The sequence below is a fragment of the Rhynchophorus ferrugineus genome, unplaced genomic scaffold (genome assembly GCF_030347505.1).
Source record: "Rhynchophorus ferrugineus isolate W39M unplaced genomic scaffold, kcgeb_rfMv2 rfM3, whole genome shotgun sequence".
NCBI classification, from domain to species: domain Eukaryota; kingdom Metazoa; phylum Arthropoda; class Insecta; order Coleoptera; family Curculionidae; genus Rhynchophorus; species Rhynchophorus ferrugineus.
The window spans coordinates 47,495,692-47,515,347 of NW_027472582.1; the positions used below are offsets into that span (position 1 = coordinate 47,495,692).

Here is a 19,656-nt window from a genome sequence, read left to right on the forward strand (position 1 = left end):
GACTTCAAACTGATCAGTTGGTGGTAGTTAAAATAATATTGTAAATAGATAAATAGGTTTAGGTAGGTATTAAGCTAAATTGCGTTTATATAGTAGAATATAAAATACGTGTAGTAGATAGGTTATATAAGTTTTTTGCTTATTTTTATTTGGTTATTACAACGACTGTTATGTACATATTTTATTTTAAAACATTTTTTTATGTTTAAAATCTAAGTATGCTAATTTTTTAATTTTTAGTGAGTTCCTTATTTATTTTTTTGAAGTCAGTTCAATTTTTTTGTTAAAAATATTTTATTTTTTCCATTCCAAGTTAACATAATTACATTAAATAAAAAAATTTCAGTGTTTGTGTTCCCAAAATGTTTTTCAAATTCACAAAAAATTACTATTTGAACTAATGATTTTTCAGAAACGATTTAATCTACATTGACCAAGATTGTGCGATTTATGGAATTTTATATTTGATCCATGTTAGATTTCACATATAGTGCCATACATGGGTATTTCATATAAAAAGTATTTTTGAACACCTTACATATAGCTTGCTTAATTCTGTTTCACTATCGATCCATCATCACATCGCGATAATAATAATTTCAATTGCAATAATAATTCAATTTTACCAACGAAATCAAAAATCTAACTATATTCTTTTATGATATGATATTTATCACAAAATCATAATATATAATTAGTATCATCATAATGGCATTATTATCAACTCATTTTCAAACTGAGAATAATTTACTATTATATAATACAACACCTCCGCTCTGAAAAATACAAACAAATAGTTATTCGTACAACAAAATCCTCTGTTTGTAATCCGCCCTTGTCTTCCGAACTGCAATGTTTCTACCTATATTTTCAAAATAGGCAGGCTATGCAACAGTTTGCTAAGCGTCGGTGTTCCCATTTTCTAATAATCCACAACTAGAGATATTTTGACCAACTTCATCCAGCGTTTGATAACATGCGTTTAAAATTCGAATTAAGATGTATATGCCCAAATTGCGGTAATCTGAGTACTTACGCACCTTGTAAGTTCACGTATTATAATATTTTCAAATAATTTACTATTCCCGCATGACAATATTTCAATTTCTATTTAATAAAAAAGAATGTATTCTAATACGATATGAAGGGAAGCTTATAATGTGAACACTTGAGTGAGAACCTTTGTTTGGATCTTTTCGAATTAGTGTAACAGTTGCACAAAGTAATATGCCTAATATTAAAAAAATAGGTGAAAATATAAATACACAATAAGTACTTAAAAAACATAAACTAGTTTTTCACTTACGTCTAAGATTCTAATTTATATCATATTTTCTATCTTTATCAAACACATTTAGCAGATATATACATCATCATAATTAGGCGCCTGGCCAAGTTTGTCCCTCAACTTTTTAAACAGGACAATTTAATCCAAGTAATCAGTATTAATTGATTACTACCAAAGAATAATGACAACCCCTTCTTAGCTAAGTTGTAGAGATTTGTAGACGTAATTAAAAAGCATTGTGCATAGTGGTAAAGCCAAGCCTCATCTATTGCTATAATATAAGGCACAAAATGTTTTAATTAATGTTAATGAAAGTATCATAACATAATTAGGGAATCCACCCATTGTTCATACGTCCGTTTGAAACCAAAAACTTCATTTCTAAATGGCTATACTCAATATTTTTAGCTCGATTTCTGATGTTAATGCAGGTTTCAAGTATCTTTCGAGTAAATCGTCTTCAAGGCTTGGACGATCACTTTAAATGTATATAAATATAACAGTACAGATACAGAATCACCTAACACATTTAGCATTTTGAATATGAATATGAACTTGGACTTAAATTGTATCAAATGTATTGGCTCATCGGGCGTAAATTCAAGTTATCATTAGATAACAAGGTATTGCTATATGAGTCTATACTCAAGCCGATTTGGTCACATGGAATCCAACTATGGGGTACCTCTAGCAAATCTAATATATCCGTCATTCAATGGTTCCAAAATAAGGTATTGCGTGCCATTGTTGATGCTCCGTACTATATTTCAAATAAAGTGATACAACGCGATATTCCTCTAGAACCTATAATGAGTGTAATTCATCGTGTTTGTGTGAAGTACTTCGAAAGAGTGTCAGTGCATCCCAATGTACCCGCTAATCAGCTAAATATACGACGTGATAGTGAAGTGCGTAGACTAAAACATTTAACACCACCTGATCTAATTACTGGACATATGTAGACTTTAGAATAAGACTAATTAATTAAGATAATATTTTATACAGAAAATTGCTTAATGAAGTGATTTTCTACATGCCATGTAAAAATAATATAGACATAAGAAATACTTATATACAATAACATTCGTCTATAAATTATGTCTACAAGATACTTTGTGATAAACTTCGGGAAACTCTATGATATTATCAGGTCGCTGTCAAGGCGCCAGCTTTTCTATCCAAGGCACTTTATATTTCCTCATTTTTATCGCTCTGTCCGATACCTCGTCCACTACGATTAGCAAATCAGGCAAAGTCATCAGGTGTCCTCTACGTAATTTGTCAACAACGCTCTTCTATGTGTTCTATATGTACAATCGGCCTTCCTCGTCCACTACGATTAGCAAATCAGGCAAAGTCATCAGGTGTCCTCTACGTAATTTGTCAACCACGCTCTTCTATGTGTTCTATATGTACAATCGGCCTTCCTGAAGTCGGTCCTGCTCCCAGAACTATAAAATCATAACATGTATCACTTTTCATCATGCTAATTTAATTATGTATATTTCATGAAAGCAAATAAAGGAAACTGTAACGTAACTGAAACTAATATTCAAAAGCCAGTTTGCTGTAGCTAATTCACAATTTCAAACTAAGCTAATTCACAATCTTTTTCGATAATTTCACATACCATGGAGTTGAATCTTCAACCATGTAATGTTTTTTGCGTTGATTAATCCTGAGCTGCCAAATAAAATGTTGGCAATATTATTTTATCATTCAGTATATTACTGTAAGTTTACTATATGAACATCGAAACAAGCGAGGCTAGATGAATACAGTAGTGTTATGGGACCAAGTACAGTTTAGCTTGATCTGTTGAAGACAAGAACGTTTTATTTTTAATATTACAAATAATATACTGTAGCGACCTTGAGGCATGTCGAATTTACATCGTGGAATAACTATCTACAAAGTACCCAGAAATATAATCCCAGATGTTGAACATGGGCGGGGTGCTAGCAGCGCCAACTATGAAATGATAACGATTATCTGGCAACTGCCATCCTTCTTTATCCATCTGTAGTTTCTCAATATTTTATAACATCAATAAATAACGGCCACATAATGTAAACACCACTGTTTCATTTCGTTTTTACCTCCATTCACCGAGACATATAAATAACATAAATTACAAGCATTCCATTCCAAATATTCCGACTGCAAGTCATTCATCATATTCTCTCCATATTCCATCGGGTCTACGTGATCCATAATGACTTCATCTTTGCTGGTCTTGCCAGATGTGGTTCTATAGTCCTCCATCCATTGTCATCGGCCATTTCTATTATCTCCAAATTAACTATTTCTTCGCCAAGATACTTCACGATTCTAACGTGTTGTTAGCTTATGTTAAGTTTAATAATATTTACACACTAAAACATGTTTTAGATGTAAACATTCAATTGCATCATGAACTTGAAATAATATCGTAATCATGAACAACAAAACAATAGACAAAATTAAGAATTAAATATCTAGGACCAACAATTCAAAATCATGTACATCAAAATAATATTGGGTTTAATATTTCATCTCATTGTTCTACTTTTCAGAGCGACTTTACATCATTCTTTATCAATTTAGTTAACGTTTATATAATAATTAGACAATCATACTTTTTCAAGAATATCTTAACAATACCTATTTATTTCGCTGTTCTATTCATTCATTTTTCGAATTGTAATGATCTGGTGATTGTTCATCAACTACATACAATGCTGCTAATATCGCACTACTTTAAACAATCTTTACGATGTCTACTCGTTCTACTACAGATACTCTTTCACCCTTCATTCGACATGTATGCCCTAACCATTTCAATTTAATTTTCACATGTTAATATAATAATTCAGTTTCCAATGCATTCACACAAATGTATAGTAAATATCTCAACCAATATAAATTAGTTTATACAACTACAATAAATAATCTACACTTCATGTTTTCCCTGCACATTCTAAAAGTCATCACATTATTATTTGGTAAGTAACACAGAGATCACAAATCTCATTTCCTTGTATAATTTTTGTATTTCATTGTATATTCAATCAATTTTATCATCTTTTTATCTCAAAATTCATATTCTGAGTATTTCACCATGGAACTGTTTACCGTCAATGGTTGTTTTAACCTTATTATCTCATCGAATTTAAAAACATTTATAATTATAAATACGTTACACAAATATTTTTAATTTTCGATCAATTCAAACAATGATGATTCGAATACAAAATATCGCTCCTCTCACTCTTTTCATAATACGTAAGTTTAGACAGTCGAAGTACAAACTTAGTATCGATATCTTAACGTTTTTCTTTAGAGACTGTTTGTTAGCCGCAATAGTCAAGACGACAGCGGCGGATTTCAATCTCACTGAAGTATAATTGTACATTTATCTTCTCTCTAAGTTGGTTACCGGTCAGTTGGTAGACTTAATGCCAAGGACTATAGTTAAACCCACGTTAAACTGTAGGTCTATTCCTGTGATCATGTGTGACCCTCCACAAGATATTGTCATTCACTAAACTTGTCCACATGTCAACTTATGCAACAACTAAACAGTATCGGTTTCAGTTATTCTAATCTAACTATTTCTATGTAAAACGCTTGTAGGCAACGTCTTCTGAACTCCATCAAAATCTTCATGTCCTTCATGATAATCCAATAATTTTCCAATTGTATTCACTAAAATTGTCATACGTTCACATTAATTATAACAGCTTTCACATTCACTACTTTATCATTATGTCATTCATCTTGTTAAGTCGTAGAGTAGTAACATCTTTCTGGTTTCACTATTTACTTCAATACTGTATTCGTCAAATATTCACTAACACTATCAAGGTCATCTTCCTGGAATAGTATCTTCTTCAATTCAATGACAGCATAATCGAAGATATATTGTTTTCTAACATAAAACAAGTAAACAAAACTATTGTTAGCTTAATAGTGATTACAGGAACATTCGTCTATATACTAAATCAAGATACTCTGTAACTTCAAACTGTACTCTTCGATTGTACTCTGTTAATTGTAAGGATACTATTACTATTTGCTAGTACTATGGTCATGTTTTCACATTCTTATTAATTTCTTATATATGGTTGTGAAAATTTAATAAACCTCAAAAAAATAACAATATACTAGATTTCTATTGGTAATCGAAGAAATAAACCAATTACAGTGAACCTAGGATTACAAATCGAGTTTATGAATATATATTAATCTTAGTATCTTATTATACAATATATTAGTATTATATAGTTTATTCCACAAACTGAATGAATAAAGATTATAATATATTTTTGATATCACAATGTCAAAAAAATATATACTAATATATACCCCAGGATAGGGTAATTTTCAAAATCACATAATGGCAGATAATAAAACATGTAACTGAATACCTAACCGCTCTCATCAAGTCCTATCTCTCGGATAGATCTTTCCAGGTCAAGATCAGGGAATCACTTTCCAGTCGTAAACAAATCGATGTTGGCGTACCTCAAGGTTCCCCGCTGATCCCAGCTTTATTTAATCTCTTTATTTCAGATCTGCCGAGAAAAAAACACATTGACGTCGCGTTTTACGCTGATGACACCGCTTTCTTCGCAGCCGCCAGGTTCGAAGTTACAATTCATGAACGTTTAGAAGTAGCTCGATCATGCGATCAAGTGGTTCAAATTCTGGAGGTTGTAAATCAACCCCCTGAAAACCCAGGCCATCATGTTCCATAAGAAGCGTTACGCACTGCACGTCTCGCAACTTAAGGTCGACACCGCAATAATTCCATGGCTGGACAACGTCACGTACCTAGGTCTTCACTTCGACGATCAAATGCTTATTTTACAAGATGTTAATTCGGTCTGTACTCCTCTACGGATCTAATGTCTACTTCAAGTTTGTTACACCCAACCAGATCAAACGGCTTCCAGTTTTACAAAATAAGCTCCTCAGGAGAATATTAAACGCTCCATAGTTTGTCAGAAATGATCAAATTCATACAGAAATTGACACTCCAGAAATCAAGCACTTCATATCTCAATAATTCCACAAACAACAACTCAGCTCAAGTTCTTCTGAGACTCCCCCCCCTTTTCCAGGCTGAAACGACCTCATCCATCGCTAATCATATCGCAGTCATAACTTTTGCCCCCATACAACAGTATCCAGTTGTGTGTTAACTCAGGTTCACGAATCATTAGAATCACCGAGTCCTCGTGTCCAATAACGGCTGCCCGATCAGCGGGTGCCATATCCCCAAATTTAATGCAGTAGCAGTAGCGATCCACAGAGGTCAACAATGAGGCAGTTTTGGTTTAGTGTATTGGTAAGCCCAGAGGCAATCCCACATAACCCAGTCCAACTCGTCACTCCAGCGCAAGTCTCCGCGACCAGGTATGCGTCATGCATTCCACCGCCTGGTTTTAGGCCAGAACAAAAAAATAAAATAAAAAAAATAACATGTAACTAGTTATCTAACACTGTTCAGTAGAGTATACGTTAAATATGTATATATCAATATTAATTTAATGGTCCCTAATGATTATTTGTTGTTGATATTATCAACCGTCTTGAATTGAAAATAAAAGTAGCATTCTTCGAAGGATTCGTAGAGCTAGTAGTAGTAGAGTAATAATTAATTATTATTATTATTATTGATGCATGCGAAATCCTATTAGAAAGTATTGAATTCCAAAAATATACTCTTGAAACACAAGATAGTGAGAGCCTAATGAGTGTGAGAAGCTTTGTTTAGATTGCATGAATAAAAGTATGATTAGTAATTGTTAACAAAAAAATCTAGTTAAAAAATCCTAGTCATAGAATTTATTCAAACTATTTTTAATCCATCAGCTGATATAAAATGATGATTGATGATTCTGCTTGATAAAAAACTGCAATTATTAACTTCGACATCAATACCGGTATTTGGTTTTAGCTATGTAGGTTTTAGAAAAACTCTTAATTCGAGAACGACTGAAATTATCAATATGGCCCTGTGAGCATTCATCCTTTATAGTAGCAGTTAGCAGGGATTAAGTCCTGGTTGCATATCCTCAGAGAACACAAGGTTCCCAAGGAATTTTAGTAGAAAAGTAGCACCTAAGTCCACCCTAATAACATAACACTATATAAAAAGTATTAAAATATCATCGAATTCATAATAAAATAAAATCGCATATAAAGAACCTAGACCAACTGTAAATACTATTTCCAAACATTATATTATACATAAACAACCTTGAACCCTATCTTGTGTATTTTCAGTGTGGCACTATGTGTTCAATCTCCAAATATTTTCACAACTTTTTTAAATAAAAATTTAATTTTCGCAAAACACTCTAATATAAAATACGCAACTTTTTAATAAACGGTTTATTAACCATTACAATTTAATAACATCATGCTTTGTTTAAGAATCAGAAATCACAAAAAAAACCGTCACTACAAATGCATTTCTCCACGTGCATATTTTTATTTTCACTATGTCCCCCAATCACTCATCCAGAATAACCTTTGTACAAAACTAAATCGCATCAAATAATAAGAGCATAATGTGAATCGTTTTAAATCAAGGTCAGAGTTCTAATAAAGACGATGATAACGTACTTTTGTGTTTTGTGGGTGAACTTGACTTTACATTTAAAATATATGGTAAATCGACGAAAACCTATTTATTGAGATAAATCTAAGATAACAATTTATTAATCAGAAAGGAAAATCAGCTATTGTTAGTTGTAAATAAATCTTTTAAATACAAATAAAAATGATCGCCTGTACAAAAACATTATTTACCGATTTCTTCGAAATTTTGATACAATATTGCTTTTAAATATTTGTGTTGTTTTGATATGCATATTATATAGGGTTTTTCAATAAGAACAAGTCAGTATTGAAATGAAATAAAACAAGCTGTGTGTCAGATATTTACGAAATACATTTTGAAAAATGATAAAACTTTAGCATCAAAATGAGTGTTTGTTATCTTAAATGATTGGATTAGAATGTATGTGTTAGTTTCGAGCTATGGCTCATGTTTGGGGTTAGTAAAAGCTTTAAAATGGAATTATGAGAAAAAAATAGAGTCATAGAATTGCTCTGGCACACATATGTTATTAAAGAACGTCGATAAAAATAAACTATTTTTCGAACTCTCTTATCTTCGCTGTAAGATTAAATATTTGGACGGCATGGTTGATCATTTACTTCGATGGCAATACGCTCATTCTCATATCTCGTCGAAGACCTGACGAGTCGTAGGCTTCTTTTCGGGATTCTCCCTATATAAATTGGGCCGTTTGTGGGAGATAGTGTAAACGATGACTCATCGGACCATACCACATTCTTTCAATCATCAAGCTTCCAGGTTCTATAATTGTTGCATTACTTCTCTCGCAGCTTAGTAACAAAGAATACCGTCGCTCGTGAAACGTTTAAAACATGCTACCATTTTCGTCACACCCTCACATCTTCGCGACCGCTAACGAAGCTCCAACGGTGCTCACTTTCGAAGTCAGAGAAGGATAAAAAAAATTCATCGATTGCATGTTTTAACAGTCAAAGAACAAAGAGCATAAATTAGGGAAATATATGTTAACTTGCAAGACTTGTCAAATCACTGAGCTATACGTACACGTCACATTATTTATACGGAAGCAGTCTTGCTAACATGCAACAAGATCTTCTTTATTGCATTGTATTAATATTATTTATATCCCCTGGGGCTTCGAGGGCTACCCTACGACCCCTATAATTCATAGCGACGCGTATGTACACAACTACGGTATCCGATCGAAAATATGCAAAGCCACTCAAGTGAGATTTTCCCTTGATATGTCACAGACATTCTGATTTGACAGAATGACAATATAGAAAAGAAATAAATATTTAGTAGAAATGGCGATGATAAAATTGTTAAAATGGGAAGTTAAGAGATTTCAGATCCCAAAAGGTAACATACGTCAAAGGTATCGTAAACATAACGTTTGAAAAAGAAATGAAATTTATGAAAGTTCTCCGTTCCATCACTAAAACTGAACTTAATGAAGAATGGAGGTTTTTAAGAAGAACGCGAATGTTGACGTAAAAGAGTAAAATATAAAACATATAAAAGTGGCGGGAAGTGTTGGGTAACTCAAAAAAAGATAACGGTCACAAAACACAAAACACTTTGGAGGTTTTGATTCAGTGATTTAAGGTAGGATGAATTAAAAGGGTGATATAATTACATGATATAACCGCTATTTTTTGTGATTATAAAAAACGCAGAGATAAAGAGAAAACGAGGCAATATTACACTAAATGTCACTAAATGCTGCTGGCACCGCGCAACATGTGAGATAATATTTTTGGTTATTTTGTATGCCTCTATTATAAAATGCAAGATTCGACATGATCCAAGTTTGCTACATTAACAAGCATAATTAACACCGCATATGAACTTCAACAGGAGGTAACGACATGGTCAACGACGAACGCTACAGAATGATGATAACTTAACTCTTTTAGGCAAAATTAAATAATATTCAATATTCCAGTAGGTTAAAATAAAATTTAAAACTATGTTCATAAACCATATTTTATATACGTATTATTTATAAGATATTTGAGATAAACACTGGAGCCGTATAAAACGACTGAACGAATCAGCATCTTATGCAAAAGAGATTTTATGGGGAGTAGAAGCCTGGTGATTAGTTAGACCTTCATCTTTCTCGACTTCTGAATCAGAAGATTTCACCTAAACCTCTGATCGAAGAAAAGACCGATATTATAATAACTATATTATAATAGGTTATTATAATAGATACATTTTTTATGAAAGAATATTTTCTGTGGGTTGACTTGGCGACCGAAGGCGCAATAACCCGATAGAACGGGTATCAGGCCTAAAGCCCTGGTACCGCAGGCCAGGAATGGTCGAACCTTCAGTAGGGCCTGACCGAAATGCTCGACAGACTAAATTAAGGAAACAGTCATTTTGAAAAGGCGTTTTGAAATAATTGGACGAAAATCGATAGTGGGTATAAATTGTGGTAATTAATACTTGTGGTAATTAAACTGTTAGGGTAGTAATGGCCTGAAGAAGTCGAGGGGAAGGGTTAAGGGCAGCTACTGCATGCGATCGCACACGGGGAATAAATATCAGATCCCAGTAAACTGGAAACAAGTTAGCTTTTAGCTAGTTTGCGAGGGAAAAAATCTGTCCGAAAACCGGACAGGAAGAGGTAAACACCATCAGGAAATTCAATCTCAGGCAAAAAAAAGAGTGGTGAGTATGCTGTCTGTCGAGGTATTTTAAACAGAATTCCTTAAGGACGCTCCCCTTTTTTTTTGTTTGGAGAAAATGATACGAGGGAAAAGAGACGGAGGAAGGAAGATTTGAGTGGCAGCACTCAAATTTTCGCGAGAGAGACACTTGGCTGAACATCTGCTAGGGTAGTAAGCCGTAAGACACAAAGAATGTAAAACAGGGAGCTTATCTAGTTTTGGAAATGTAGTAAAGGTTAAGGGGAAACGTAAGCTAAGGTGAGGACGAAGTATTTCAACATGCTCCGGCTCGCTAATGGCTCCGAGGAGCGCTGAGTGGAGGCAGTGTATTGTACTTAGCTAGCTAATACCGGAGGGTTTTCATGGCATTGGTGAAGCCGAGTATTAGGTTTGAAAGGCCAGTCTAAAGTCGAAAAGTTATCGGACATATGGCTGACACTCGTAAATTGTGTGTTGACTTACAACATCTACAAATGTAACTACTCAACCGTCTCATGGAGTTGTTTCTGAAATATGAAGAATTCACACTGCTACTCTCGAAAAGACGAAGGAAGCTGTATCGTCTACATAGAATGGCCTCTATTTGATGTCTTCTTCGAATATCTGCAAGAAAATGTTAAATAAAGCATTGCCTCTATAGAGTTATCCGTTGTCCATGTAGCTCTAACTTGCAAAACTCTATCTTCGTATTAGTGGTGCCTTTATTTTGTATTTGATGACCACATCTATTCTGAATTGAAAAGACTCTGCCTATATTCTAACTTCAATTTAAAAATGTTCATATTCCTGCAGTTCTACTGGTCGATACGTTAATCGATCACTAATTTTTATTTATTCCCCCCGTACCTATAATATGTACAAATAGAGATAGTATAATAAAAAAGAAAATAGTGTAAAATAAGTCCATTGCATCGTACCGTCCTGTAACTATATTCATATTCAATAAGATCTAAATAACATACTTTTTCGTGCTCTAACAATATCAATGACTCACTCACAAATGTATGGCAACATTTACACTCGGTCGTAAAATAAAAAGGATATTTAAGTAAAACAACAAAAAACGATTTAACGTCCTAAAAAAGGCAAACATAGATCAAAAATAAATTATATAATAGTTACCTACACAATAAATTAAAAAAACTAATTCTAAGCATACCGTAAAAAACGTACCTGGACAACCAATATTCACTGACAATGGTAAAATTAAAAATACATTTGAATAATTCGCAATTGAATCTGTATCCACTTCAGCTTTTAGGGAGGTATGTCGAGGAGTAAGCAGCAAGGCAACGTCTTCGTGAGAGATTTGATGTTGGTGTTTTGGAATTATTTTTGAAAGTTTGTGTGGAATTTGATGTATAAGGATTTTACGAATTCTCAGACTATTATACCTACAATTTTCCGATATATTTGGGTATTTCTGACCTAAAGATTACCGGGCAGATCATTTAAAATTAGTTTGCTTCTATAGGTAAAGAGACTTAAAGGACCGAGACATATATTTTGCTGATATCTTAGTTATCAGATGCTGCTTAATTATGTAAAATAATTGTGTAGGCTTTTAACAGCCAATAACATTTTTTATAACATCTTTATTAAAATCGCTTAGTACAATCTTACGTACAATTATAAATTAATTTATTACTACATTTCATTTGTACTTGGATTAATTTACAATCAAGACGAGTGCGAGAAACTACATCAATATGTATTCCTCAATTATAAAATTATAATAATAAATTATAGCTATAGTTTACACTAAAGGTATACATTTTATAGAAATTCGTATGGTTTGGTTCGCTTCAATCTCCTGATATCCTGCCCGCTGTCCAGCAGTTGTATTGCTTCCACGTTAGTATGATTTAGTAATATATATAATTTTTTTGTTTATTTATTAAATTTTTATTAATCGGTGTCGACTTCTTTACGACTAATTAAATGAAATTATAGAAGGACCCATCGATCCTAACGTAGATTAGATACACTAATAATATTTATGCCGGCTTAATTGGCGCAGTGGTCAAGGCCATAGAACTGTCCTATTGTTGTCGATGTTGCGACAGTCGTGAGTTCGAATCTTGCTGAGGCATGGTCGTAAATTTATGTTTGTGATTGTCGTTAGGCAAGAGTGCAAAATCTGACAAGAAAAATGATCCCAGTCACGCCAGTAACCAGGCTGAGTAACACGGGATATCTTCTGGGATGATCTCCAAGTTTGTCACTCACCAGTCTGTAGGCTTAATGCCGAGAACCATGGTTCAGAGCCCACATTAAATAGTAGGGTCAGTTCAGATAAACCCTAGTTGGTAAAAAGGACTCTTAAAATATATTTTAAAAAATGTTTATGTATTAACACTGTTATTTTTACTATTAAATACCTAACTGCACTACCCAAGATTAAATAGTTTTATTATTTTAACATAAGAATGGGGTCTCTTGATTGATTTCTCTTCCTGTCCTCTTGATTTCATGAGTGACAGTCGGTATTGAAATATTATTATTAATTAATATTCTGTAAATCCATATAGCTTTTAATATTTGGTTGTATAATGGTAATTTATAATATACTGATAATTATGATTTACTTCCATTTAACCGATACATTTTTCAATCTTTCACACTAGTTCTTTTCTTTTTAATCACCACAAATAAGAATGTTTCGGAAATTATTCAGAGAAAAAAATTAAATAAATAGTATGCGTTCTTGCATCTCTGTTCTTCATCTTCATTTCTATTACGTTATATTCTTATGTAATTGTTTCAGTAAAAATTGGTATCCGTGAAGTACTTTTTAGTTTACTTATTGAACTATGTCTTAATAACAGTAAATATATGTGCATTTAAGACGCTGACCTAAATATCCCACACACTTGTATACAGATAACTAGACAAAGGAAAAATCATTAGACTGGGTGAACTTATAACCTACTTACCACCATCTGAATATACTATTTAAACGAAAACTGTTTACATAGTAAATTTTTCTTATTAAAACTAAGATATCAATAATATTTGACTACATTTTTTTAGTTCAAACTATTATGAAGCATCACATATGTCCATGAATAAAAATAATTTTTATTAATATATTATTACTAGTCGTCGCTTACTAACTTACAATTTATGTTTGTTTTTTTTTCTATTAATAGTTCACAACATTCTCATTTTATTCCATTTATTGTTGTTGCATTTATTATTGTTTATTGTAACTTTTAAAGTAAAAGTAAGTTTGATGTATAGGATGTATAAGTTTGATATATGCAACATGAAATATATTTACGTCATAATTTGACCGTTAAACCTTGACCATGCCAAAAAAGGGTTTTTAAGATAAATGCTTTTAAATGTTTGGCTTGGTCAGGTAGTGAAACTGGACATTTACCTTATTGTTCGATTTAGACGAACTTTAGGGTAGTTGGCAAGCCATTAAAATGTCATAATTTATTTAAATTTTAAAAAGTCTGTCGAAGATCTAATATTAATTCTTAATTTTAAAATGTTTTTAAATGGTTTAGATTTTAAAATTATTCCATCAAAATATTCTAACAATTGATATAACTAATAGCATAGGCTATACATGCCTATAGCACAAGCTAATATGTTATTTTTATCTAGTTTTATTTTTTTTAGATTCGTGAAGTGCTGAGCCAACTTCACTTACAAAGGACATTCAATACACAAACTACTCGATTGTCTGGTGGAGAAAAAAAAAGATTATCGATAGCGTTGGAGTTGTTGAACAATCCGCCAGTGCTATTTCTGGATGAACCAACTACGTAAGTACTAATTGGAAATAAATGAAAATTAACTATCCGCCATGGTCATTCATTCGAGTAAATTAAACTAAATTAACATTAATTATCTATGTTTGTCGAATAAATGCTTATTAACGTAGAAAATTAATAAAACCTTTATTAATATAATAATTATGTTATTAAACCTCTAAATTATCAAAATTAAGATTAATTTCCAACTTTGAACAATTACATTTGTCTGAAATATATAAATCAACCAATAAAATCTATATGGAGTTAAAGTCAATATAGCCTTTTACATACACACTCTACAGTGAATACTGTAAATGTTCACAACCCATCTATAATCGAAATTTAAATTCACATATCCATCATCATTCTGCAAATTGTACAACTCTTTACTATGTTTAATCGATGAAAATAAATTAAGTGCTCCTCAATGGAAAATGTGTTCTCTTTTCTCATGTGTGATTTATGTACATAATATCGAATTATCATTTTACAAATTATTACCCAAAAACAAAACAAGCCATTATAGACAACAGAACAATGACATTTTGCAGTGAGAGTAACTTTAATCCTAAATATTAAATAATTTCAATTAAATAAATCATCGGTAAAAAATATGCGATAAGTAAATCCACACACAAAACAATATACAAGAAATTTTAGACAAAATGAGACGCGTTATTTGAATCTAGGGCCCCCTTAAATATTTAATATTATATATATATATATATATATATATATATATATATATATATATATATTGGTGAAAAATGTTAATGTTTATACAGTCTTGCTATACATACGTTGCTATACAACGTGTACTGTATTACAAGCTGCTAAAACCTATGAATTAATTAAACCTGAATTAACCTATTACTGCAGATGTCCACCAATGTATGTTGAATAAATTGAACGACGGCTTGTTCCAAAAAAGACCAGCAATAACGAATAACAGACACAAAGTTATCCTCTTGGATGACAATGCTCAGCCACACGTTCCAAGAGTTGTGAAGGATATACTGTTGTAGTTCGGATGGAAAATTTTACCGCATTCAACATTACCAGCAAACATAATGCATTCCCATTACTATTTGTTCAGATCTATGCACCATGCCACGTCTGACATACGTTTCGAAATGCTGAAAAAGTGCTAATTATGCAATGGATGACTGGAAGAAAGATGGAAAATATGTAGTTGTAGAAAATATGTAATATATATTTTACCAGTTTTTCTCAATAAATGCCTTTTTAAACCAAAAATTGTTCAGAATACATGCTAAATAATTGTTTTACGTCGCCTTTTTTTCCATTTTTAAAGTAAATTAATAGTATTTTTTTGTAATTAAAACCCTTTCACATTCTATAACTGGCGCAGTCGGTAGGATTCCGGGCAGATTATAAGGTAAGGTTTTCTCTTTTAAATTAATCATTAAATTAACTGGAATCAAATTAATTATCAAAAATAAAAGACAAATTGACGTTGGATTGGCAATCGTTCTGGAGTTACTCAAAGCAGTAGTTGGTTTAGTTAAGTGGAGTTCGGGAAAGGTATTGCAGCTGAAGCTGTAAGGTCACAAAAGGTGGATTGAAGGTGCTCAACGACCGCTAGCCATAAACTATTCCAAGTAAGAAACATTCAAACTTTGAAAAACACATCTAATCCCGCATCACACCCGCCACACGCATCACAGTTGAAGGTATAAGACTACCAAAGGTGGACTGAAGTTGCTATGAATTAACATAGTCTACTTGAATTTGGAGAGAAGCTTGAAGTCCAAAAGCGGATTGTAGTAGCTCAATTTGAATAGACTATTGGAATCTGGAATCACAAAAACTTGAATGGTTTCCACAGAGGTTGGAAATGGAAATTTGTGTGGAGAAGTTTAATTATACACCTGTGTTATAAACTATAACAATTTTTAACTTTTGAAAGAACTGGAAGACCAAGTAAATTAATAAATTAATAATTAATTAAATTAAAAAATTAAATAATTAATTACAGAAACAAGATACCTAAAAATAAATCGAGCATTGTTTGAACAAATTACATTTTAAGGGATTATGATTACTGGTTGTACACTAAAAGATAAGGGTTATTTGTAATATTTAATGATGATGCATTAATAACAGGAGGGGCAAACAGTTGACCTCAAAAACTATGAAATATGAAAAATTTTAAGTCAGAAAAATAACAAAAGTAGAACGCTTTTTTCGAATGAGTATACAAAAAATAAAAAAAGGATTGCAGACTCATCAAAAAATATCATTGCATAACTGCTCAAGAAATTCAACATGGAAGAAAATAAGATAAAAGCAACACCGATGGAAATCAGTGTTACCAACTCTGAAAACGTAATTAAAAAGGTACTGTCTAGAAGATTAATATACAGTCTACTGTACCTCATATTTAAACAGATATTTGAATAAGCCAATAGAAAGCTGGAAAAATATATTTTATGACTCAACCATGGATTGGTACCATGAAAGTACCATGGACTATGGATTACATGACATGTAAAGCGATAGTGGGCTTGAAGGAATAAGTGATGCCTACTGAGGTGATGATCATTCAAATACAAAAAGTTTTAGTGGATTCATACCGTCTCATAAATGCAACCCAGTGGCAAGATTTGGCAGCCCAGGAACAGACTAAATAAGTATATTTAAAAGTGGACAGTTTTTTGAGAGCTATTTCGATGATTTAAAACTTTAAATACAAAGAAAAACAAACATATTGAAATAAAATATCACTTTATTAAGGAACTATGTCTATATAAAGAGTTAATTGTTCAATATGTTCGTTCATCAAAGACATATGCATACTTCTTCGGCTAAAGTTATAATCTCATATGCTAGTTATAGTTATATCTCTCTCGCTATATGTAGAATGTAATAGTTTTTTTTTACAATTTAAATGTATATTTGTACTGGTAAGTATATTTATATTTATAAAGGTATTTATATTTATAAAAGTTCACCGTGTAACTGCAGCTTCGGCAGGCATCTCTTCATTTGAGCCTTGAAGCAATCTTTTGCAGCCTGCAAACAGCCGATATATCGTTCAATTTTATCATCGTATTCATAAACTCGTGGTACTGTGCATCGTTTTGAAAATAACAAAAGTTAAACAGGTTATTTATCATTGCAAACCTAGTTCGTCGCATTCACGGTGACCACTTTTTGAGACTACACTTAAAGACTTCTTTGATTCAATTTTAATTTCATGAGTCAGAATTTGTTCTCAAATTATGATTTTTTTTGAAAGAAGTCGCGAGGTAGAATATTGTAATAAAAATAACAGTAAAGATAATGGTTATAGGTCCATAATTTCGGTCTCCTGAGGTGCTTGTATTGGCTATTAACAAATTGGTCCTATAATAGAAATATATTAGATCTTACTATTTTACGAACACAGTAGTAAGTTTTATTTGATGCATATATATTTACTACCTGAAATTCATTTAAAAATAATAGTCCCAAACCAGCAGTTCAATTTCACAGAAATTAATTTCACCATCGACCAAGAACATAGAATAGACGTAATTGAAAGGTAGTTAGAAATAATTAAAAAACAGTAAAAAATTTATACTCAACAGTGTTTAAGAATGTTGCACAGGTCTTTAACAAAGTATGGTATTAGGGATATAATATTTTGCTCTCACCTAGATATATCCCAATAGTAGAGCCATGCAGTTCCGCAAAATACTTTATACTAAAGCGAAATGAAGTTTAAACTAAACAGAAAGAAAGTAGAACCAGAATGACACAGGGAGCCAATATTATATTGCAGATTCCATTGGAGATCTTAAAAACAAAGAAGAAATTAATAAATGCAAGGAAATATACTGTCTGGTACTCCACTCTTTCAACTTATAACAAAGTATTGCTATTCTTAAACATATTTAGAATCATGTTACCATCGTGGAGACCTCGGAATCTCGGAAGAGCGCGAATGGATGCTACGAGAATCCAACTCAAATCTTGATATGAAATAAAATTAATTACAGACAATAATTAACATGACATAACAGATAATCTTTTTTTATTATTGATCATTTCTAAGTAATTTAACCTTTTCATTGAAATTAAATTGCCTGATCTGAATATATCCTTATTTTAAAAAAAGAAGCGTTCTTTCATAAGTCTAACCTAATTCGCTGTATATTTAACACAATACCTGATAAATATTCTTAAACTAACGCACAAGTCATTTCGTAGGTCATGGGGTCTGCAACAATTCATGTAAATTGGCTATTGTTTCCAACTAATCAAAATCACTACGCAATAGTAGCAAAAAGATGAATAATCAGTGGAGGATTACAATAGTTTTGGTAAAATTAATTTATAGAAAGAAGTAGAATGTCTAGTGACTTATGAAATATAGTTTCAAAGACGAACAAAAAAGAAACATTTATTTGGAAAATAACTTAATAAAATTACACAGAAATAAAACATTCACACCGAAAAAAAGTGAGCTAAATTTCAGATGCGATTAAAAGATCATACTATTTTATGAGCTATTAAAATTGTTACGACCTATTAATCTAAACAACAATTATTGGCGCTATACGGGGGATTAAAACAAAATTTCCCACACCAAAAACGTTTACATGATTGCTTGTCTACATTAGAAACGTTTTGTCAGATATTCTATTTTACCTACCATATTCAGCAGACATCTACTTCTTATTCTGGTTAATAGCACATAACCTATGTAAATTATGAAACATGTAGCGTTTAAAGTAACAAAAATTACTTCCTGTATTGTAATTATTTTTAAGTATCCAATTCTATTTTAATATAAATAAAATTCTTATTTCTAAACACTCATCTAGATAGGACACATATTACAGAAAAATCAAATTAATGACGGAAGGAAATGATGATTCCGAAAACACTAATAGTAAAAGTTTAATGATTTATTATTTATAGTTATCATATTCTTTTCTTTTTTCAGTGGTTTGGATGATATGTCCTGCATGCAATGTATTACTTTATTGAAAAAAATAGCAGAAGGCGGACGGACAGTTATATGTTCTATACATACACCTAGCTCCAAGATGTTCTCTACATTCGACAAAGTTTATGTCATGTCATTAGGTCAATGTATTTACCAAGGTTATGGTCCATTGGTGGTTCCTTACCTATCTAGTATCGGATTGGAATGTCCAATACATTTCAATCCAGCAGATTTCAGTAAGTATCAACTCTGTCCGCGAATATCGCGCAACACAGAAACAACTTCTTTCTCTTCTTCTCTTCTTTTATCTTGCTTGTCACTAAAATTAAAACAAAATATGTAACATGCGTAAAATATAAAAAAAT

General features: G+C 31.9%; 1 protein-coding gene across 2 annotated transcripts in view; it reads left to right on the forward strand.

Moving 5' to 3' along the window:
* LOC143194442 (ATP-binding cassette subfamily G member 4) overlaps positions 1-19,656 on the forward strand; it is an 88,325-nt gene that overhangs the window by 46,318 nt on the left and 22,351 nt on the right. For both annotated transcript variants that reach the window (XM_076401240.1, XM_076401241.1), the window contains exons 4-5: positions 14,198-14,343; positions 19,289-19,527. In XM_076401240.1, the coding sequence (XP_076257355.1) occupies positions 14,198-14,343; positions 19,289-19,527 (385 nt within the window). The remainder of the gene's footprint in view (positions 1-14,197; positions 14,344-19,288; positions 19,528-19,656) is intronic.